Genomic DNA, 19,482 nt, shown 5'->3' on the forward strand with positions numbered 1-19,482 from the left:
TTAATGGTAAATTTAGTCCACTTGTTAGAAATAAAAATTAATCAAAAATAAAAATTATCTAATTTTTGGAACAAACTAAAATACTAACAAAATTGAACTTTTATTTTGAAGGCAAATTGAGTATTTTCCCTTCCTAGCTATAACCACACCGTTAATCTTTCCTCTACTAAAACTAGGTTGGTTCAATTAAAACTGTATTAAACACAAGGATAGAACTTTGATAAAATGAACTTTACACTTTACACAATAAATTGGCATAAAAATCTCTCCCTAGCAAATTTCAACTCTTTTGTGGTCAAATATATAAAATTTCAGAAAATAGGGGCCCCCTAGTAGTATTGTGACAACAAGCAAGTGGTATTCAAAATTTAAGTGGTGTCATAAAAGTTGGGAGAAAATTGTGGATTCTTGTCCAAGTAAACTTAACCATAGTTTTTATTTTATATATTTAAATAATTAAATCCATAGATTGAGAAGACATTGGAAAATGCAAACCAATGGGCTGTCAGCCCATCACGATGGACGAACAAAACGACAAATCGAATTGCCGTTTGAGTAACGACTTTTTTTTGATGCCACGTACGCCTCTCCTATTTGGTGACTCACTCTTCATAGGTCCCACGTATTGGTGTAGGTACTGTTTTTTAACGTTTTCTTCTTTAAAAAATAAAATTAACCTGCAATTATAAAGTTTGGTAAAAAAAATAATCTGCAATGATAAAGATTCAATTTTGGGCATCATTATTTTGCCGAATAATATGATGAGGTGTTGACAATGATCATGTGATATTGTCCATTGAGATCTGGGAATATACGGCTTTTAATATTTTTATAATTTTATGGCGCCTTTGTGAAGCTTTTTTAATCAAAAGATTAGTGAATAATCATGGAATATTAGGATGCAATTATAAGTCTCCTAATGATGATCTTATTTGTTAATTTAGGGTGGTTGGGGGTATTATAGATAGTAATTGCTAATTAATTATTGGATCAGGACGATGTATTAGTTGAATATGGGAATTTACTACTACAATGGGTGAAGCATTTGGATAAGTATAGAACTAATTAGCTTTAATTTGAACACAATTGTTTTGTTTATAGGTGTAGCTCATAGCACATTTTGTAGAATCTGTAACATTTATGTAATGACATAGAGTATTAACTTTTAAGTTAAAATAAATTCATATTTTTATAGATTTTAATGTCCGATATTGATTGTGAAAGGTCCTTTGCCTTAAGAAATGTCTAATACGGATTGGACATGATAGTCAAAGCTATCATCGACACATAAATCTACTTCCCGCTGATGGAGGACAGAACTCCGACTAATGGCGGACACATTGTCTTCTTACAAGGTGAAGAGGCTTAAGTCCCTATCATATATTTTTTTCTACTGGTAATTTTATTGAAATAGTTTAAAAGTATCTTTAGCCCTTACTATATTGACTCAAATGAAAAATTGTTAGAGATTGAAAGATTTAGATGGGTTCAATTAAGAAAAAAAAAAGGAGATAAATTGCCGCAGGAGATTGGTTTGAGAAATGAAAAACAAAATTATGTCAAATTGAGGAACACCAAGATAAATAAAACAGTAAAAGAATATCTTACACGAATTAATCTAGTTTTAAGTTAGATTAACACAAAAGAAATTATAGATAGACTATAGGAACTTAAATCAATCTACGAGGACTAGGAGTCGAGGACCTATAAATATTTATTGCCAAAAATTATGCATCTAAATATAACCAATTTACAATTATTGATTAATAGTGGCAGAGTCTCATATGGGGAGGGTAATATTTGGACAGGGGAAAATGCCAGTATTATATAAATATAAATTGGTAAAATTTTAGTGATTTTTTTATGGATGGGTTTGAAGAGATGTAGCCTGCACCATATAAGGTTAATAAAATATAATTTGCTCATAAAGATACATTGTCTGCCTAATGATGGAAGTAGTTGCTAATTTAACTATGTATTATTATTGCCTTATGTCTTCTTATTCGCAACATATGAAGTTCATATCATATGGTCACAGTTTTAATATGTATATCCAAAGTCATGTTTTATAAAACCCCCCTATTTTTAAAAAAGAGGTCGATTTTAACCACACGTTACAAAATTTAACGATGGAATAGCTAATCATTTCGCCAGATTTTTAGGTTGATTATATGAGGATTTTTTCGACAACCTATCTGATTTAGACGAATGACATTTTGATCGGAAAAGTTAGAAAAAAGAAAGAAACGAATGAAAGAGTAACAAATCTGAGGAGAAGAATTCAGATTAGGTAATTGAATCAGGAGAAAAGAGAAGACGAACAAATTTTTTAAATAAGGATTTTTATTAAATTTTATTTTTCGAAAAAACCATGTACTTCTATAATGCATCAATAAAATTTGTATTTGCTGTTGGATTATCTCATGCTGGACATACACAAACCTTTTTTAGAGGTGCATTGAACTTTTTTTAGAGATACATCGAAAATTTAAAAAATATTGGTTTAAAATTGAAAAATAGAAATTGTGAACTTTTTAAAAAAGTTGAGGACTTTAAAAATTTACTAAGTTGAGGACAAGATGAAATCACATAACTACTTCCAACTATCTAAATTGTAAAAAGAGTAGTGCTACTTACTTAAGTACACTTAAAAGGAAACTGGTAAATGGCATTGGTTGATTTATTATCATTAGACTGAGTTGAATTAGTAAAGAGTCAACATTGAACTAATTTAAGAATATTCCAAGGCGTTTAGTAGAGACATGAGAAGAAGTCAAATTTGGGGAAAGAGTAGAAAAGTCTGGTCAACATTTTGGCTACGAAACTTCTCATTAGTACAGTTAGTAATATTTTTTTATGTCTCATTAATTAGAGGTATTACTATTTCTTTTTACTATGTCTCATAATTAGAGCATCCACAATGGTACAATAGGCTCATTCTCTCCCCTGCCACGTCAGCAACACTCAAAAATCCACCTGCCACATCAGATTTAGGCCAACCATACAGCCAGCATTGCAATAAAAATAATTCAAAATATACTACATTTACGGAATTAAATTTACGGAATTAAAATTACGATTAAAATACGGAACTAAATTTACGACACATATACGGGAAAAATTCGTTAATTTTATTTAAATAAAAAAAATTACATTAACTAAAAATCAAAAAAATTACATAATAAAGAAAAATCCGGGCTCCCACACACGAGCCACCGCCCCACTCTACTCCTCACTAATTTATTAAAAAAATACATTAAAAAATGTTAGTATGCCTTAAATCAATTATAGTTTGCCGCTAGCCGAACGCGAGTCAGGGGGTCAAGGGGGGCGACGCCCCCTTGCCATGGGGGTCCGGGGGCGCGGAGAGGCCCCCGGCCCGACGGTATGACATGTTTCTGTTTTAGTTCTTAATTTTGTATTGGGCCTAGTTGTTGTTGTCCATCGTTAAATATTGCTCTTGTACAGAAATTTAGAGAAAGAGAAAATCGGTTTATATAGGTTTTTTTTTTTAAAAAAAAAAACAAAAAACGTCGGCTGGCCGGTCGCTGGCCGATCGGGCTGCCACAATAGCGGCTAGCCGACCGGCTAGCGCCCGCCGATCGGCTCAGCCCACGCCGATCGGCTAGCCGAAATCGCTCTTGCCGATTGCAATGGTTCGGCTAACCGACCGGCTAGCGCGACGAATCGGCTAGCCGGTCGCTAGCCGACCATTGCGGATGCTCTTAGAGGGTTCTTGGCGACTAAATCAACTAATATTGGGAGCATTAGGGAACATACATATGGGCATCCACAATGGGACGCCCTAAGCGATGCCCTATGTATCGCCATGTCATCAGTTTATCCTCCTTCTATTCCACTTGCAGTGGGGCGGACTATAGCCCGTCCTAAGCGACGCCCTAAGCATTTCACTATTTTGTATTTATATTTTTATTATGTTTGCAAATGTAAATAAAAATATTAAACAAATAAAAACAACACAATTAAAGGGAAATTCTAATTTTACTTAATTAAAAAAAAGTTACAAAATAAGAAATAAAAAAAAGCTGAAAATACAAAAAAATGAGGCTAGTCTAAAGAAGTCCCAACTTGCGGCGGGCCGGCCGCGAGGTGCGGCAGGGGCGGAGGGGCGGTGTGGAGACGGCTCCATATCGGACAGCCCGTATGAGTCGGTGGAAAAGTCGGGATCGTACTCGGATTTGGTGTCGAATGGCCGGTATTCGTCGGGTTCTGTACCCGGTCATCGTGCACCACCGAACATCGGACTATTCGGATAATCTCCGGAATCCATTTTGCTTGAAAATGTAGTGAATTTGATGAGAGTGAAGTGAGAAAAATAAAGTGAATTTGATATATAGGTTTTGAAAATTTAATAAAATAAAAAAAAAACTAAACCGCGTCGCATCGTCCGCCTCGTCCACAACGACGGACAATGGGTATCCTCCGCGCATCGTCCGCCCCATTGCGGATGCCCTAAAAATTACAAAAATTTATTTGTTGTAGCTATTTTCCCACTCCTCTCACTGAAAGAAGGCCCCCAACCGCCCAACGCAAACAAGTGAAGTTTTCAAGCCTAGTTTAGCCTATATTTTCAAATAGAGGATATTTTGGTTAGAGTGAATGTATATTTTCATTTTTGTGGTTACTATTAACTTTTATTTTAGTAAAATGGTGTTATGAACGTAACTATATTGGAATTATTATACCATAAACTAAAAATATAGGAGCACACTATTATATAGTAATTCATTTAAGCATTATACATGCATGTAGTATGATCCGTAATTGATTCCAAATCATATTATTAAATTTTAAGCATAATTACTACCAATAATAAAATTTGGTAATATCATCACATTCTAACTCATGTCCATAATGATCGTACTTCGAATTATCAAGTGAAAGAAAAGATATGCAAGATGTAACCTTCGTTAATTCAACATTAATTATACCCATTCTAGTATTTTTTTCAATTAAAATCTATTTTGAATTTTTTTATTACAATCTATTTGAGTCCTTAATAAATGTGTTTAGTTAGAATCCAAGGATAATCCAAAAAATACGCATAATCATTCAGTCCAAACATACCATAAAAGTAGCTTAATATCCATATAAATAAAGAAGTCTTGATCATTTTTCACTATCCCTCTCGTCTCTCTCTCCCCCTCAAGAAAGACTCATAGCCAAATCAGTCTTTTCTTGAGGGAGGTGGAGAAAACTCAAACTAATTAAAAATAATGACGAAGAGCAATTACGACACGTGGGGTGTGAACGATGGCAATCCGAAATCCAGTAGCCAGCCGACAAGGCTGGGTGGTCCATCGTCGAAGCTTTCATTGATAGTGAGCGACAAATTGGACCGGACCAAGGAGGCCGCGGCCGCTGGCATGGAGAAAACCAAGGAAAAGACCAAGAAAACTGCCAAGAAGGTCAAGACCGGAGCCACCACCGGTGTCAATTGGATCAAAGTTAAATGTAACCAAAACAAGCTCTTTCCCAGGAAATAAAGCTTTGTAAAAGTTCGTGAATTAATTGATCATGCATTTGATTTGATTTCTTCTTTATTCATTGTATATGTAGATTCTGAATTTTGTATTGGTTATTTAATGGGAAATATGTGATGTTTTGGTTTCTCTCTGGCCTCTTTTTAGTTTCTTAACAAGATATGATTTTAAGGAGGAGATTTGGGATTAATAAATTTAATTTGATTTATGGGAATGTGGCCAGGATGATTAAATAATATTGCGGTTTATAACATTAGAATGACAAAAGCTTTAATGTAAATTACCTATACAAACATGGTTAGAGATCCAATGTTTCCACATTGTTTTACGTTTTAGTGGAAACAACATTAAGTCCACACGCCTTGTTAATGAATCTCATTTGAACAATGAAGGTAAATTTTCAATATGTGGTTTGCTACACACAATCAAATAAATAAATCAATAGTAGATTTAGGGAGCTGAGAGATAGTGGCCATCCCAAAAGCATCCACAATGGTCCGGACTAGTATCCGCTCCACATCAGCATTTTTCATTAAATTTTTTTATTTTATTTTATTTTTTGTTTTTCACATACACTAACGGGAATCTGGTCTGCTAAAGTAAACATTATCTGCTCGATCTATAACCTGATTTTGGCCTTTGTCCGTTGACAAGTCGTCGTTGGGATACATTTTGTAAAAAGTGAGTGAGTGAGTTTTGAGCTGAAGGAAGAGATGTTGTGTGAGGAATGAGTGAAAAATGAAGTGTATTTATAGATTGACAAGTGTGAAAAAAGGTAAAACGCGTGCCTCATCTGCCGGCCTACAGTGGGCGGACGACGCAAGATCGATACGTCGTCCGCGGATGAACTTTTGGGTGAGGCACTCGTCCGTTGCCGTGCAATGGGAGGATGAGGCGGACGACCGAACGGACGAGGGATCGCCCGGACGATCTCCGCCCCATTGTGGATGCTCTAAACCATCACTCGAGCCCAATTTTACTTCACGATAGCCAGAAACTGACATGTTCCTCGATCTTCAAAATCTTGTGTTTTTCTAATTTATTCATTAAATTAAAAAAGAACTCTACTACATCCATTTAAGTATTCTCAATACACTACTAAAATAAATGATCAAATTCTATTTGCATGTGCTATCATAAAACAAATGTTATTGCATGGGACTAAGCACATTAATTGATAGTATATAATAGTATGATTTGGTACAAAATTGAAGAAGCATTAACATGATTATAAAGGGTTTTGATCAACCAAATCAAATAGATCATCTCCAATTCCAAACCCAAGCATCCTCGCCATATCCTTAGCCTTCAATCTAGGCATCGCAACATCATTCTCCTTCAGCCACGTGTACACAACAAAAACCTTTTGCACCACAAACAACTCCAACGCCTCTGGATTGAACACCACTCCCATTCTCAAACTCATCTATTCATTCCCCAAATTCAATTCCAAATTTGAGTTGCAAAATAATTCAATTTAAGATTAAAATGTCATGAAATTTTTTTTACCAAATTGCCTATAATTACCTGGTGAGGTACAAGCATTGCAGCGTAGCGTGCAAGCTCCCCTGCTCTCCAGTCCAAAACCAGAGGCAGCCATGGATACACAGCGTCGAGCCTCACAAACCACAGCCTAATCTCAGGAAACTCCGATAGCTCTCGAGGATCATTCTCGTCCGCCCTAACGTAGTTGATCGTAAAACCCACGCTACGTTCTAGCAGCTCCTCCGCCTTCTCCTTCGCTGCATCCGCGATTATATCAATCTCGCGTTTCAATTTCACCAATCGATAAATTGAATTACCTGAGGTCACGCCGGTGGCGGCGTGGAACGGAGACAGATCGAGGCGGGCGATGGCGTCGTTGTCGATGACGACCTCGAACCTGCCTTGCTTCGGCGGCATCGGCGGCGGGGCTTTCGTCGCATCTGCGGAGCACAAAATTAGGGCGAAATTGAGAAATTGAAGTAGCAGCGAGATTTGAGTACCTTCTTCTTCGAAGAGAGAGAGGTCGTAGTTTCCGGAGGGATTGAATGACACAGAAGTGGAAATGGAGATTGAACGGTGCGATTCAGAGAGAGAAAACGGGGAGTGAGATTTGATTATGGATTGAGAAGAAGAAGAGGAGTGTTTGAGTGGACAAGAAGGTGGATAAAGAGGTCGTATGGAAGCTGCCATTGAGATTGAGCTCCCTTCTTTTTCTTTTTCTTTTTGTGAATTATTCTCTTTTAAATTGAAGATAATGGGCCTATGGCCAGAATATTTATTGGACATGAGGCCCAAACTAGTTTCAGTCGGCCCAATACATATTTTGGGCCACTGTTTGTTTATTGTATTTTCTTTTTCAGATGGTTCCTACTTCCTCCGTCGCAGAGTCACTTTTGGCCATAAAATTCCGTCTCAGTTTAAGAGTCACATTTAGAATTTTCTATATTTGGTCATACAATTTTATCCCATTGTTCATCAGAAAATGCCATTAATCTATATTAAAATAAACCAAAATAAAAATAAAAATCCAAAAAGTCAAAAGGGACCCACCTTCAACCAACTCACTTCATTTATTACACACTCCACCATCTCATTTCATTTATTACACACTTCAATTTTTTCTTAAAATCCGAGTCATAACTATATTTAATTCCTAATCTGGGACGGAGAGAGTACATTAATTCGAGTGAAATGAAGAAGGAAACTTGGAGGGAAGCCACAAGAAAATTGCCAATTCACAAGTTTGAGTTATAATTTTGTCGTGTTGTGGTGTCGGTTAAGAAAATTTTGATAGCATTTATACTTGGTAGATGTAGCAGTCTTATCATATAAATTGACCATATAAGCCAAAATGCGTTTTCCAAAAAGAAAATTGTATATAAAGAAAATATTACTACTAATGAACGATAGTTCATCGGGCCCATTTTTATTGATGAATTCCACACAAGATCAGTTGATTAATCAAACTGATCACCTATACTATGATTGACGCAATTTTCATTATTTATGTGAGTCTTCAATGCTACCGAACCTAAATTCTTGTATAGTTAATTTTGTTGCGAAAACAACTACTCTTATTCTTAATTATAAAATGAATGTACTAAGAATGACTGGTGAGAGAAAAAGTTTTTATCAGGGTACTATCGGAAACGTATTCAATGGACATGAATAGAGTGTCGGGGGTTCGAATACGAGGGCAAGGGCGGACACATAATTTTATTTCGGCAAGGGCTATATATTTTCCATGTATCGTATTTGAAATATTGAAAATAGAAAATTTGTAGTAGTATGATTTTTTTTGGTTTCCTAAGGTATCTCTCCTGCCGGTAGCTAGAGGACTAACTCTTGTCACAACGGTCAAAACACTAACCTGTAGGGGATTGGCCAAATGGTTTGCTATATTCACATGGGCAGGGCTCGAACCCCTGACCTCATTTGTATGATTTAATTTAATGATAAATGTTTTTCCACCATAACTTACACAAAATATCAAACATTTGACAAAATTATAAGATAACTTATTCGTAGGGGTTTAAGCCCCTTGAGCCTTTCACTTCAATTCTCCATGGTTCGAATCCCTCCTCGCCTTCACCCGGCCCAAAATAAGGAAGTACCTACCCATAGTGACTAGAATGGATATCTTGTAACCGAAAACTAAATCAAGCTAATTCTTAATGCTATATATAGGGTTAATAAAAGTTTTGATATACTAATTAATTGCTATGTTTAGTGTGAGACTAGTTGATTTTTTTTTCAGGGTTAGGGTCACAAGATGGTGTGAAAACCAATTCATCACTTCATATAAGTTCATAAAATTAACTAAAAAACAAGAACAAGTCAAGATTCCATAGTATAGCATAGAAAATGAAGTTGGCTTAGCAATCGAGAAGGGCCGTGTGTAATATATGGACCCATACATACACAGAATAATTGAATGAAGAAACATATAAATCTCTAGAAAGATCATTTATTAAATGAAAATATATATGTGGAGCATTTTGATTAAAGGTAATGAGCATATATATATAAAAGAATTGAAACCGAAAAATGAAGATGGAGTCGTAAGATGAGAAGCATGTCGGAGTAGTGGGGTTCTGCAACGAAGCAGGTAAGGAGAATTTAATGAGATGATAGTATTATTGCAGGAAATAATTGTTGTGAGTTATAGCTTGAAAATGATTTGCATTTACCTCTGGTCCCTATAATCTAGATCCAAACCTATTTCAAGAATCTCCCATTTTTGGCTCTTTGCAGTCTCCATGAAATTATTCCGATACCAACGAGTTATGATCTTCGACTCCTAGGTTGTAGTAAGGGATAACGAGGAATAACAAAATTCGTACCCTTTAATCGAATGAATATTGGATGCTAACTTTACCGACGGATTTTGCAATCGCAAGTGTGTCAATAAATTTCGAACTTTTCGTATTTTCGTTCTTTTTGGTAATTTTTTTATTTATGAATAAGGATAAAGAATGTGAATGACTTAAATTGCAAAAAGCAGAGAATACTTCAACAGGCACAAAGGACATTCAATTTAATTACAGTGCAATAAAAAAAATGACATTTTTCAATATAATTAAAGACGCTGATTTGTTTACTATACAAAACTATGAAAGTTAAAGCAAAATAATCTAACCACATAAACTAATGAACATGAATGTGGCAAATTTTGAATAAAATTTAAAATAATATATTATGGCTTCAGTTTTCATACGATTTGCAACCTGAATTTTGAGTCCACTAGAAAAAAAAAATGGGACCATGGTCCATATATATGAACTATGATCGAGTGTCGAATTTTTCTCATTGACCAAGTTGGTAGAATTGAATTGCAACTACTTCTATCTAACTTTAATTAAATGCAGCAATGTGTGATGCTTTGATCGATGGCCTTAATTATGTCTGATAAATTATGCAATTGCATGTGGCCCTTCCTATATTTATACCATCTCTATAGATTCATCATTCATGCATTTGGCACCATAGCCATTGTTGACAAATTGTGAGAATGTCGTGCCTATGAAATTAACTAACTTTACATGACCAATTAATTCATTTACTTCGTTAATATATGAAGCCGTTGACTCATGTATACTAATTAATCAAATAAAAGTCGCCATTTAGTTTGTGCTCTTTTCATAGATTATTTTCGGATTTCCAAATGAATATACAATAGAGGGGTCTTATTCTAATGCTTATAGCACCTTAATCAAAAATCAAGACTAAATCTCTACCCGTGGATTTTAAAATGAGTGGATAAGATTAAAGCTCACAAATCTCAATAAATAGTAGACAAAATATCAACAAAAGGGTAATATTGTCATTATGTTATCATATGATAATTTTCGTGAGTGTTTTTTTATATCAACATTGTGTATTACAAATATCAACAATATGACATTAGAATATCAATACAAAGACAAGAAAATATCAACACATTTTTATTGAGATTGGACATGCATAATATTGAGATTTTGCCTATAACATATTGAGATTTTTTGTTGCGTTTGTTGATAAAAACTGCTTATCAACATGTACGAAAATTGAAATATAATTTATCAAATTTCATCACCCGAACATCGTCGGAACATATGCAATTGAGATCTCGTTGGAATCCTTATTAAATTATCTTTAATTTGATATATTTTTTATGAAAAAATAATTTAAATTGAGAGAGTTACGTAAATTTAAAGATTTGAGATGATTTTGAATAGAGAGAAAGTAGTTAGTTATAATTACTACATATAGTATTTGACATTAATACCCTTTTAATTTAATTAATAATTATTTAAATTTAAAATTTATTACCCTTGACATTATATTAACCACAAGATCTTCTAATTTAATGGTTGAAAATTGATCTTAATTTGAGATTGGTAATTAGTTAGCAATTGATTATATCCGTACATATGTAATCATCACTCTATGTATAGGAGTTGATTAAAAATTAATTATTGTGAAAACGTAAAAATACTTGCAGTGAAAATTTAACGGAAATGGTATATATATTCACTGTAAACAACAATTGCATTGGAAAAAAATTGCCACCTCTAATATTCGAACTTAGATATGCATTCATCGGGTAAAAGTAATGCATTTACAGTCTATACCATTTGATGGTTAAAATAATTTTAGTTTTTACCACATCAAATTTTTATTTCAAAGTGAATTATTTAAAAGTAAAAGATATTTTTTGGGGAAATTGCTGAAAATGTAGTACATAATAATGAAAATTGACATCCCAACTTTTCACCCAAAAATGTCCTCATAATATATTTTACCTTTAAATTTCAAATTCGAAAAGGTTTCAAATATCTGTATGCTTCATTAAAATCTAATGACGAAACATCTAATTTATTTGAACCAAACAAAAGTAATAATGTTACGAGTTTCCAAAACATTATCTCATGTAACTCTAGTATGATGCTAATTCTGGTAACGAGAATGCATGGGGTGTTTGTTTTTAAATTTCTAAAATTTGCAAAATTCAGGTTTTTCAACCAATTTAAAAATCCACATGTACTACCTAAATATTACTAATTTGTTTTGCTTTAGCAACAAATTAAGATTTTGGCTCTAATATGACTTAAATATAAATCTTAATTTAATTTCACATAATACAACGCTGTTTTGCTGTCTAAAACATGGCTTTCGAGCTTAAGTATGTCATCAGGCTATGTTAGCTAGCATTGAATGTTGATTAATTACAAAATTAGAATACATCAATTGTTTAATTACAAAATCAGAACAAACCAATAGTTTGGATCTAAAAATTGATATAGCAACTTCAAATTTTGCGAAAGTTAGAAATTTATAGGGAAATTAATTAACCCAACAAATAATATTCATTCATATGATTAGCCAAACAAAAGAAGAGTAAAAAATGGAAGAAGCATGAGTGGAATTATGAGCAGACAAGTGAGCAGTTGGGATGTTTTGTTGTTGGTAGTAAAAAAATAAAATAACGTCAACGCCCAGGTAGTCACGTGTGGGACCCAGACGTCGACGTCCACGTGGAAGAGGGGGCCGCGGTTCGCCGTCGGAGTGAGCGGTGGCTGGTGGCGGTTGTTGGGATTGTCACCGTCGCATTAGCTGCTTGGCCCAGCTTCCTGTCGCGGCATCATTTCCATTCCATCGTTTGGTGCCAATCCATCCTACTCATCCTTTTCCTTTTTTTTTTCTTGTTAATCAAGTGTGAATGCTAGTAACAATATTTTATGGGATTAGTACGTTCTACATACTTCAATTTTAGGATAAAATTAGCCAAAGTTTCAATCAAATTACATAATTATTGCGATTTTACTATTCCTCTCTTTTAATTATTTTTTTCAGCTATTCTCGCTAAAACTTAAAGAAAAATTGGTCAATTAAACCATTAACTAAAAAAAAACAAAAATAAAAAATCTAATACCTTTAAAAGTGATATTGACAATTTTACTTATGTGAAATGCCGACACTAACTGTGGAGCATCCATATCGTAAGTTTCATCTCCGCATAGAGCATCCATATCGTAAGTTTCATCTCCGCATAGAGCATCTACAATAGCGGACTAGAGGTAGGACTAAAGGTAGGACTATTAGCAGTTAGGGCGTGGGGATGTCCGTCCACAATAGCGAACTAACACGACGAACGTCCTGAAGTAGGACGGGCGCCCATCCACACATTAACCGTTAGTCCTACCTTTAGTCCGCTATTGCGGGGACAGAGATGGACTAACCAATTTTTTTATTTTTTTTATTTTTTTATTTGCACTCAATGTTTACAACTTCATTTTTTTAATATTTGATAAACACCAACAATCAAAATGAATTAATCGTATTTTCAATTTGTTTTATTAGCTAGGGCGTCGGCTAGTCCTAGTGCTAGCGTATTATTGTGTTGTGGTTAGTCCTAGTGATGTGGCAGGCTGTGGTTAGTCCTAGTGACGTGACAAGTTGTGGTTAGTCCTAGTGACGTGACAGGAGGTGTTTTTGGTTAGTCCTAGTGTTATGCTATTGGTTAGTTGATTCACTTGGATTTTACATGGTTTTAGAGGGTAGTTTTACTTGATTTTGATTGTATATTGTGTATTTTGAGACATGATTATAGCTACTCCTCTGATATTGGTATTTTGACCATTTTGTGAAGAATGTGTAGAAAAAGGGTCGAAAATGAGCTTAAATGGCGAAAGGAAGCATCGGGATGAAAAAGGACGAAAATGCAGCGCACAGCTGGCGGATCGCCAGCTTCGCCAATCTCCAACCTGGCGACTCGCCAGGACAGACGCCCAGATTTTCCGAGAGCAGCTGGCGACTCGCCAGCTTCATCGTTTAACAAACCTGGCGACCCGCCAGGTTCAACCGACTCTTCTAAGCAAGGAAATTCGAGCCCTAATTATATATCATGCATGGGATGCCTCCTACACCATTCTACACGCCTCCAACCCCAAAAATACCACTTTTTCACCCAGAAAAAAGAGAAGAACGAGCAGAGGACGAGTATTCATCGCAAGATTGAAGACGAGGCCTCCAATCCCGCCCAATCCGATTCTAGGAGTTCATCTTTTAGTTTTATTCTTGTTCACCTTTTAGCTAAATTTTCCGTAGAGTTCTACAGGGGAGATACAATAATTCTTATGTTTAATTGATTTCCGTATTCTATGCCTTGGCTCATGTGGTTATACATTTCTTTGACTGATCACCTTATAAATACATGTGGATTTTACTACAAGAACTGAGAAGTGAGTAGTTTAATTTGAAAGAGAAGAAATTGACGACTTTGCCAATATAATCGAGAGATTTGAGCCTTTGAATGAAGCTAAGTATCTTATGAGCTATTAGGAGTTGTTGCCTTAGTTCTAGGAAGGAGATTTCCGTTCTAGGTAGCAATCTACAAATTATATGCTTTGAGAAAAAAATAGTTTTACCTTAGTGATAGCTTAATAACCCTTGAGAACCTTTGTTGGCGTAGTTTGGAAGTTAATTGAGCATATGATAGTTGTTATCGATCCCGTAGGATTCTACCTTCCTCATCCTTGATCTACATCCGTTTTCTCTTATTTGCTTTTAGTTCTCTAGTTGTTTTTAATTGTTTTTACCTTGCTTTTAAGTAGATTAAGAAAACCAAACTTTCCGATTCATCTAGATAGTAATTGAGGTTGGTTCGTGGTAATTAGGTTGACACTGATTGTCTCTGTGGATACGATACTTTTTGCTTACTATTTGCTACATTAGCCCCGTACACTTGGGGGTATACTTGTGTTAAAAATAAGTTGAGTCATTAGTCCAACTTATTTATGGATGCTCTAAGATGGAATGTAGCTCTAAGATGGTTAATACACATAGGTTTTTTTTGCATTTCACGTTGTAAAATTTTACACACCTATATATCTTCACAAAACCAAATCGTGACACATTTCGCTACATTCAGTATATTCTTCCTAATTAAATTCTAAATGAGATTTGTGGAATTTCAATTGGAGTGGACGCATTTTACATAAGGATGTACACAAATTTTTACCGTATTTGATTGGGACTACGTCGCTCTCCATTCTCAAAATTATTCAATTCATACTCGTAACTTTAAAATATATAGAATTGAATGTCAAATTATATAGTTTGTGTTCATTAAAATTACTTGGAGGTCCTTTGTGAAGTAGTACATAGTTTTCATTTGACAGAGACGCAAATTTGAATCTCAAGACATGAGATATTGAATGCAGTAGGTATAGTCATGTGACACATCGGTAAATAAATTAATCTATGTTTCTTCGTACTGTCAATTTTACCACAAATACTGCAATCTTGTTTATGTATTGTCCAATCTTATTTATTCAAATACTATTTCTCCACATTCTCAAAAAAACATTAACACAAAATATGAAATATTATTATGAAGTTAGATATTATGAATTCCAAGAAGAGACAATCGTCCGGGTGCAAATTCACACTAAACATACAAACATTCCGACATTAATTTTTAAATTGAGATTTGGCATTATCTCTAAACAATTAATGGTGCCTCATTCTCTGAGGATGATTCTGTCTTGTTCCCCATTAATTACTAATAACATAGTTGGAATTCCATTTATCCACTATTTAATTAAGCATCATTCAAAAAGACCCTAATCATTCCCATGTAAAACTTTTTACAAAAAGGAATAAAATCCCATTTTTTACAAAAACAACTAACATCATTCAATGTTCAAGAAATAACATGGGCCCTCATGCATTCAATATTAGGTGTGTGGATATATTATAGTATATATAAGCAAGACTTATGCTTAAGTTCATTCACCACTATCACTACAAAGTCACAGAGCACTTATTCAGCAAACTCTAGCTCTTCTTCCTTAAACTTATTCCTCTTCTGTCACCAAAGAGAGAAGAATAAAAGCGAGGGCATAATGAGGTCATGGCTACTGATGTTCCTGCTAATTTTGTCTGTTCTAATTCATGATGCTCAAGGTATTAATTAATGATCATTTATTAGTATTATTTTCATTAGAAAGATATGTTGAGTAGCTGTCTTGTTATTAATTAATTCTTTGTTCAATTTATTTGTGCAGGTAGAATTTTAATTAGTAATAAAGCATCCACTCCAGCTGAAGCTGATCATGGGCTACATGTAAGAATGATATTCTTGAACAATTAATCATGTAAAATAACTACAATTGAATTAGTACTATTAGTATATTACTATATATGATTATGGATTTTGTAGATTTAACTTAGAATCAATTTTTCAGCAGGAAAAACTTGGTGAGATGAACAAGAGCAATGATGAGAAAGAAAGCAAGAAGTGGTCAGGTAAAAGGAAGGAACCCCACAATTTGTTACCAAGAATCCATGAAGATTACTATGGTCCAAGAATGCACAGACCTAAACACCACTGAGTTCTTCACCTATACACATTTGATTTTCAACCTCTCCTAATTTTTACTAGACAATTATTAGGTTTTACTCCAAAGCCAAATTGATATGACCATTCAATTCTTGTAGCCTCTCCTCCATCATGTACTTCTTGCTCTTGATTAGTTCTAATCATTCCTTTCCATTGTATCATTTTTCTGAGATAATTTAGTGCAACACACAATTAGTGTTTCAAGAATGAGTTGAATTCTATCTCAAGCATTGGCTTTATTTTATTGATTGCAGGAAGCAATAGGAAACTTACTTTGATCCATATTTCTAGCACTACCACCATTGCTAAGGTTGGTTAATTAAATCTTTACAAAAAGAAAATAAAATAAAATCCAATTATTACACTATATTTTCAAGAATCATCAAATTTTCAAATAAGAATGCCTACATAATCATGGTTTTTTATTTGGTTATTACAGAGTGGTGAAATAAAATCGGAGGCCCTTGTTTCAACTAACTCGAAAATGGGAAGGGAAGACCAAAATGTTGTTGTTAATTCATCGTCGAAAACGCAGCAAGAGCAAGATATTGTAGACATGGCTGAGATGGATTACACCTTGGCAAGAAGAAAACCACCAATACACAACTAAGACAAAACTTTTCTAACTTGAAGGAGAAGTTTGTCTAAGCAAAAAGGGTGCAGCATTGCAGAAATGCTGCCATTGTGTATATAATAGAGTGTATTTTTATGAAATCCTAATAATTATTAGACTATGTGATGATCATTGTGATCAAATTATAAGCACTATATATAGCTGGATAGCAAAATTGTTTTGTTAGCTTTTGTAATTTAAAATAATTATATGCTAAAAGTACAGTTACTTAAAGTAGTTTAAAACCCTAATTTATTTAGCATTTTATATTGAGCTATAAACACATATGAATATACATACTCAAGTTTTAAATTGTTTAATGCTGAACATTTATTGATGAATATCTGTATTACTATACATGTGGTATAGTGTTTATTTTTGTAAGATATATTCTTGTGTAGTGCACATATGTCAGGTGGAACACATAAAACTATAAGGGGCCTAAAACGCATGTATAGTCATTGGATATATACTATTCATAATTTCATATAATATCTTAACTAATAAGTACAAATAATTATATGAATTTTTTGGAGGATATGAATTTGATTTTTATTTGAAGGGTGTCTTATCGGCCTTGTATTTATTACAAAACCCCATCTGAGCAAGGGTTTAGGTAAGTATTGGTTCCACATATTTATTGCAATTTTTCTGCCCATTCCCAACATGTACCCTCTTCTCTTCGACTAGATTAGGGTTTGGTCCACTTGCGGACCACATATGAATTTTCTTGATTATCAGCTCTTATGGCATTGATTGAAGAGTGTATTTTCAAGATTAAAATGTCTTAAATTCGTCGATAACTAGACCACATTTCATATCTGGTTTTTGAAAATGTGGAGTACGCCTCTCATGTGGTCTTCGGATGTTGGTATGTGGACTAGCGTTGACAAATTTGGATACGACACGAACACACATGCACAAAATTAATAGATTGGTGTCAAGCTTTATCGTGTTTATGTCTTTATCCATGTGTGGGTTCACGTCCCATTATTATTATATTGTTATTTTTATATATTAGTTATTTTACTTCTTAGTTTACTTGTATGGGGATCTAGCGGTGCGAAATTGAATTTTAGGTAGATATGGACGTTGTTAAAAGACTAATAATTAGGAAGCTCAGTGTATTGATGCATTCTTCTTAAATTAAAAGATGTTTTACAATGTAAAAGGAAAAAGAAAAAGAGAAGGCCCAAATTTTAAAAAATAATACTAATATGAGCAAGAATTGGGTCCAGCAAGTGATGGTGTCAGCCCACGAAAAAGCCCAAATTTCTGTTTGTGCAGATTTGTGAGATGCAGCCCAATTAATATTCCTTGTACTATTATTCTTTTCTTTTTGGCCACCATTTATCCCAAAAGCCAACTCGAGTCTCTACTTGTGAAAAAATGAAAATAAAACTACTGTACTAAAAATCGTGAAGAACTATATTATACTCCAATCGTCTAAAAAAAAAAAAAATCTTACTTTAATATTTTAAAATTATTCATGAACAATACTCTCATTTCAATAATTAGAAAATTTTTCTCTGAGTATCCACAATACAGCCGCGTCCGCCTATTGTAAGCCGGAGGGGAACTGCAGCGAAGGTGGAACAGCCGGTTATCCGGCGGAGGGATGCGGCGGGCGATACGACGGTCTACTGCGAGTTGCGCAACCGCCACGACGATCTTTTTGAATTTTGTCTTTTTTTTTTAATTAAAATTTTTATCTATATATAAAATATATATTCTCAATTCATTTTTTTCTTTTTGTCCGATTAATTTTGTTCTAGTCTAATTAAAATATATCAATAATTAAAATAAATGTGAGGCTAGACAAGTTTTTGTGGTGAGCAATGACTTTAATTACTAGGTGGATAACTTTTTTTTTTTTTTTTTTGGCAAAACATTGTACTTTGACTGTTTATTCCGAAAAATCCTTTTAAAATTTTTTTCATCTTAATTGGTCCTTGTACTCTACCTATTCAAAGGAGGATGTTTTTTTTTCCGGCTATAGCATGATTGTGCCAAAGAATTCTTCTTGTGGACACTCTCACTATCTTTGACTCCTCTGTCCTAGCTGTCTAGGAATAATAATGACGGAGAGTAGCGCTTGTTTACTCTTCAACTGTGTTTTCATATTTCAAGATTGGTTGGCTTCAAAAATCTTCTCATTTTCAATCAAAATCGAGCAAAGCATGGCAGCCTATGGAGCTCTGGTTTCTCTTATGCATATCATAGATACCCTCGACAAACATCCTTCGCCTCCCATTTCTATCCACAAAACACAAGTTCAATCTCTCACTCAAAATGTAACCTTCTTGCAAGAATTTCTTGATGGTTATACATCCCCTGTCGTTGCTGATGGCCGCGAAGCCGATCCATTGGAGCGTCACATTACTGATGCAGTTTATGCAGCTGAGGATGTTATCGAGTCTCAAATTGTGGTTCAAATTGACAAGCGATCCGCAATAGTTGAAGATCCTGACTTCTATCAAGATCTGTAGAAAGTG

General features: G+C 34.3%; 2 protein-coding genes across 3 annotated transcripts; one reads left to right on the forward strand and one right to left on the reverse strand.

Moving 5' to 3' along the window:
• Positions 1 to 6,633: 6,633 nt before the first annotated feature.
• Positions 6,634 to 7,709, reverse strand: LOC125196394 (protein CHLORORESPIRATORY REDUCTION 6, chloroplastic-like). The gene is made up of 4 exons (XM_048094887.1): positions 7,490 to 7,709; positions 7,307 to 7,429; positions 7,032 to 7,246; positions 6,634 to 6,930 (listed from the first exon to the last, which is right to left on the reverse strand). Exons 1-4 carry the CDS (start codon positions 7,677 to 7,679, stop codon positions 6,733 to 6,735), a joined length of 726 nt encoding a protein of 241 aa, XP_047950844.1. The 5' UTR covers positions 7,680 to 7,709; the 3' UTR covers positions 6,634 to 6,732.
• An 8,066-nt stretch (positions 7,710 to 15,775) lies between these two features.
• LOC125193675 lies at positions 15,776 to 17,224 on the forward strand. Of its 2 annotated transcripts, none has more exons than XM_048091517.1 (5): positions 15,776 to 15,938; positions 16,040 to 16,098; positions 16,220 to 16,280; positions 16,629 to 16,684; positions 16,814 to 17,224. In XM_048091517.1, the coding sequence occupies exons 1-5, from the start codon at positions 15,878 to 15,880 to the stop codon at positions 16,982 to 16,984; spliced, it is 408 nt and encodes a 135-aa protein (XP_047947474.1). In that variant the 5' UTR covers positions 15,776 to 15,877; the 3' UTR covers positions 16,985 to 17,224. The 2 variants fall into 2 exon arrangements, with proteins under 2 accessions (XP_047947474.1, XP_047947476.1); XM_048091519.1 differs by having other exon boundaries at positions 16,223 to 16,280.
• The last annotated feature ends 2,258 nt before the right edge of the window (positions 17,225 to 19,482 follow it).

The sequence above is a fragment of the Salvia hispanica genome, chromosome 6, assembly GCF_023119035.1.
Source record: "Salvia hispanica cultivar TCC Black 2014 chromosome 6, UniMelb_Shisp_WGS_1.0, whole genome shotgun sequence".
Taxonomy (NCBI): domain Eukaryota; kingdom Viridiplantae; phylum Streptophyta; class Magnoliopsida; order Lamiales; family Lamiaceae; genus Salvia; species Salvia hispanica.